Genomic DNA, 4,533 nt, shown 5'->3' with positions numbered 1-4,533 from the left:
ACACGATAACGAACCTGGTGCCCACCGCGTCTGCCGGATAACCTGGTCCCAGTGACCCACCTCGCCCATCCTCACTCCCGGTGGATATAACACGTGTTCGCTGTTTAGTACCCGCGTCATAAGTGTCGGAAGTGTCTTCGATGTTGCCGTTCATTAATCACCCGGGTCTACCGAGCGTTACCGGGAACTCGGAGCTGGGCGGTAATCAATGAACTGGACGCACCGACGAAATCATTCCACTTCGGGATTTCATGTGACTCCGAATCACTTCTACCCGTAGGTACGTAAAATGATTTCACGCAACTTTCTCGTCGGTGATTAACACGACTTAGAGCGCGAGCGGTTCTAGAAAACTTCCACCACGGTCTGGACTTGGCTTTGAGCACACTCGGGCTCTTCGGACTTGAAACGGCTTATCGAACGGTGGGAATTTTTCGTCGACGGAAAATTCAGCCCTGCATCAAGGTCTTCTACCACCAACTTGAGTCTTCGGAGTAATCGAGACCAGCACTCTTTGCGAAGATGGACAACGCTACCTGTACCTACCCACCTACTTATAATCGTGGTCAGAGCTCGTTGCAGCACGGTGTGAATGAGGTTTATAACTGATGTTGTTTTCGAGCTCCTCCAGGCGGGTCACTTTCCGGCAAGCTTCACTCAAGGCTCCTCTTATAATCCGCGAGACACTCTGTACATCAATTATGAGGAGATACGAACGACACCTTCCGAAGCAGAAGCAGAAGTAGACGAAGACGAAGACGAAGACGAAGACGAAGACGAAGAAGAAACTTTCGAGCCGACCTTCCCGCGCTTTGCGAGACAATCAGGCGCCTGTCGAGTGTAATAAATATACAGTTTGCTACTTACATATGTAGATTTCTTTGCCGAGCATCACCTCGCGGTCTACCTGTATCCATACTACGCACTTTCACCACTGTTCATTGTTTCTATTATATTGCACGCATGCACGCGGGCACATCGAGCGCATAATACATCGTACGGTACATCACGGGTATACAATCCATACGCACAATGAAATACATTACCGATGTCGAAATCATGAATGGCGCGGAGTAAGAAAAGGACGTCGTCTCTTCTGCGCTCGATTTCGTTCCATTTTTGGATTCGCCTTGAAAGAATTACAAAGCAGAAATGGATTTTACGAGGACACTGGCTGACGGTTGCGTTGTCTCGTCGACCTTGGAAGCGACCGTGCAGTCCTCCGTGGTTTTGCTGACCCGCAGGATGCGTCGACATGATTTTCACGAATAACCTTCACACCTCGAGATCCAAGCACCTACCTACGCGTATGTATGACGCGTTCCTCGTTACTGATTTTTGAGGCTTTCCAAGATGGCTGCGAATAATCGAGAATCGTCCTTGGATACCAAGAGAACACGGATCCAAGTTTACCTAACAGAAGAACGCCGGGTTAGCAAATTTTGCCCAGGTCTGTCAAAACGATAGATCACAGCGTGGATGATCACTGATGGCCGTGGACTGAGTTTCAAAGTCCTTTCAAGGAAAATCGTATGAGCTTGTGAAAATCAGTAGCCAGGAGGACACCTGAGCTTCCTTTATAGGTAGACGGCTGTTGAACCCTACGGAAATGCCATCGAGACGGGAAGGCGTTGCCCAGGTTGGTTCTGGAAACGGGCAGAAGCGGAGGAACAGGCGAAAGGGCACGAGTTACAATTACTTTATCCACAAGGTTAGAAAATACGTTTCTTCCGGTATTTCAACATAATTATTCCTCGATCCTGCTTGCATGAATCCTCACTGGCGAAAGTCCGCAAACTTTAATTAAGGGGGGGATTTTAAAGTTTTTTTTTAAATTAAAATACTTGGAGCATTTTGAGTACGAGGGCTTTATTATTTATAATTTTAAGAACATTTTAGAATTTTTTTCATCGAAATCAATAACAAAATGGTGGCATGGCGCGTATAAATAGCGAACGACTCCGAACTCGAGGGCTTTTGAGGTGGCGCATCTCCTGACATCACTGTCAAACTTGCGACAGAGAGAAAATTTATTTTGGAGTCGAATTTCAAAAATCTAGCCACGAGCTCTAATCGATAAACAAGTTTTAAAGATTGTGTCAAAATTTCAAGTGTGTCGCATTGAAAACGTGGTCGTTCGCTACTTATATGCACCATACCGCCATTTTGTTATTAGGTAATTTGGATGAAGAAATTCTAAAATTTTTCTGAAACTGAATAATAAGGCTCTGAAACTGAAATTGCCCCAAGTGTTTGCATTTTCTTTTAAAAAAAACGCCCAAAATAATCCTTCTGCAGGTGCTGAAGGAGATTCATCACGGCACCGGGATCTCGAGGAAGGCGATGGAAATTATGAACAGCTTCATGGAGGACATGTTCGGACGCATAGCTACCGAAGCCTCTCGCCTGACGAAGTACAACGGAAAGCCGACGATGACTTCGAGGGACATTCAGACCGCAGCCAGGCTGCTCTTGCCCGGAGATTTGGGAAAATACGCCCTCATGGAAGGTGCAAAAGCTGTCACCAAGTTCAACGTCTCGAAGAACGGATGCGCCGCGTAGGGGAATATACATGCGTTTATTTCCGTTTTATTATTTTTCTAATTTTTTGTCCGTCATACGTGGAAATGATTACATACTTGTGACATTGCTGGTGATTGTAAGTGGATTGCAAAAATTAAATGAATACATTATACACTTAAACCGAATTGCGGATGTACGCGATAGTACGAGTATAATGTCTCTTGTCATTTCCGGTCCTTGTTAGTAGACGACGTATATTTATTCAGCAAGTATTATTCTACACGCGTGTATGTAATTAAATTATCTGCACGATACATGCGCGTAAGAGTGACGGAGAGGAGGAAAGCGTACGGTAGTGCATGAGACCATTTAGCGTGAAAAAAGTATTTCAAAACTATGCATTTACAAACACAATGCCGCACTGCAAACTGCGCGAGTCGAAAAAGGCCTTAAGGAGATGTGTCGCATATTGTCACGTATAAAAGACAACTCTGTGGTTCTTATACACACGGTACATTATTTCCGCCAGTCACAAAACGTCCGTCTCATTATAGCTTACGAGAGAAAGAGAAAGAGGGAGAGAGATAGAGAGATGAGATTTATAGAACCGGGCAAAAAATGTTTCGCAAGACTTTTATACCTATGCAACGACAATAAGGATCATTCTCGTTCCTGTTTTCGTCAGAGGTGGCATGCCCACGAATGTGTGAGTCGGCCGCACAAGACAAACTCTACGCATTCACGGCCGTGACGAACGGGCCAGGTATTTTTCAACACATGCGTAGACGCGAGGCTTGCGCAACGCGGAATTTCTAGCAAGCTCACAGCGCGTGGAAATTTGAATAAGACATCGCCGGTGTAAGTCGAGAGGAGCAAAATTGCGGAGAGGAGGAAAAAACTTTCGGTTTCTTCAGCCTCGCATGCGATGTTACGGACTGAGCGTAAAAGAAGCGAGTTTTCCGCTGCGTATGCACGCGCGGCTAAATTTACCCCGCACATCGGTGGACACGGGTCGACAGCCTCCTGCGAGAATGTATAATTGTGACAAATGATCGAGAGGTTCACGGTTCAATGGTACAAGAATTTCAATTGCCGTCCCACACACAAGCGACTCGCTCGGTTTCCACCATTTATTACAGGCTGTACTTGCAGATTTTCAGAACGGAACTGCGCGGCGCGGCCATCATCAAGCCCGAGTTACCTCATTCGAGTGGATAGTTTACATTATAAATCGAGTCGTTCCTAATTGGGTGCAAGCGGAGGACGAGCCGGGTGGGTAATAAATAAATCAGTTGCACCTTAATTGGACATAATTGTAATTAAATTAACGAAACAATTCAGAGACCACCTGGAGAAAGACGTGCACGATGCATCGGATACCGGGGCGTCTTACGGAATTGGCGCGTGTAACCAGGCCGCGCATTACACTCTAGGAGTCTAGGAGTCTAGGGCCCTTGTCCACTTGACGTGAAATATTTCGTATCCAGACGTATTGCGATGACTGGGTCAATAGCGCGGGGACACCGAAAGAAAAAAATCTTTTCTCTTTTCAATCTCTGTTGAGGGAAATGAATTTCGATTCTATACCTACGTCGAATAATGATCAAAAGCTTTACTTATTGCTTACAACGTTTGCTTTTTACTCGTTCACGTTCATGAATAAGTCTCCAAGTTTTTGCTTGATAGCTAATACGGGCGCCTATTCGGAAGAAAAAGCAAAACGTTTTTATCAAGATGTGGGCGACTTTGTCGTTGTTAACGTTATCAGGGGCAGCGTAAAAATTCGTGTTGACCGGTGTAGTTGCTTTTCTCTTAACTAATATCCTCGCTCTTTCTATTCCATATATTATTATTATTATTATTATTATTGTTGTTGTCATTACAATTTCTATTATTTTTACGTTCTCTCGATTTATCAAATTTGAATTACGAGGAGAACAGCACGAGTCAACTTTGACAAATGGAGAGACTCGTCTGACTTTATTAATCACCTCTGTAACCGCGGTGATA

At 44.8% G+C, this 4,533-nt stretch overlaps 1 protein-coding gene across 1 annotated transcript; it reads left to right on the top strand.

The window, feature by feature from the left end:
• The first annotated feature begins 1,276 nt into the window (after nucleotides 1–1,276).
• Nucleotides 1,277–2,581, top strand: LOC124221744 (late histone H2B.L4-like). Its single transcript, XM_046632002.2, has 2 exons — nucleotides 1,277–1,711; nucleotides 2,299–2,581. The coding sequence occupies exons 1-2, from the start codon at nucleotides 1,610–1,612 to the stop codon at nucleotides 2,560–2,562; spliced, it is 366 nt and encodes a 121-aa protein (XP_046487958.1). The 5' UTR covers nucleotides 1,277–1,609; the 3' UTR covers nucleotides 2,563–2,581.
• The last annotated feature ends 1,952 nt before the right edge of the window (nucleotides 2,582–4,533 follow it).

This window comes from Neodiprion pinetum, chromosome 6 (genome assembly GCF_021155775.2).
Source record: "Neodiprion pinetum isolate iyNeoPine1 chromosome 6, iyNeoPine1.2, whole genome shotgun sequence".
Lineage (NCBI taxonomy): Eukaryota > Metazoa > Arthropoda > Insecta > Hymenoptera > Diprionidae > Neodiprion > Neodiprion pinetum.
The sequence above is the reverse complement of the archived record's forward strand: the minus strand, read 5'-3'. Positions and strand labels throughout refer to the sequence as shown.

Bases quoted from the DNA above. Each gene is read 5' to 3' on its own strand.
- LOC124221744 (XM_046632002.2), top strand. From the start codon at position 1,610: ATGCCATCGAGACGGGAAGGCGTTGCCCAGGTTGGTTCTGGAAACGGG. The intron at 1,712-2,298 runs GTTAGAAAATAC...ATCCTTCTGCAG, and splicing joins ACAATTACTTTATCCACAAG to GTGCTGAAGGAGATTCATCA.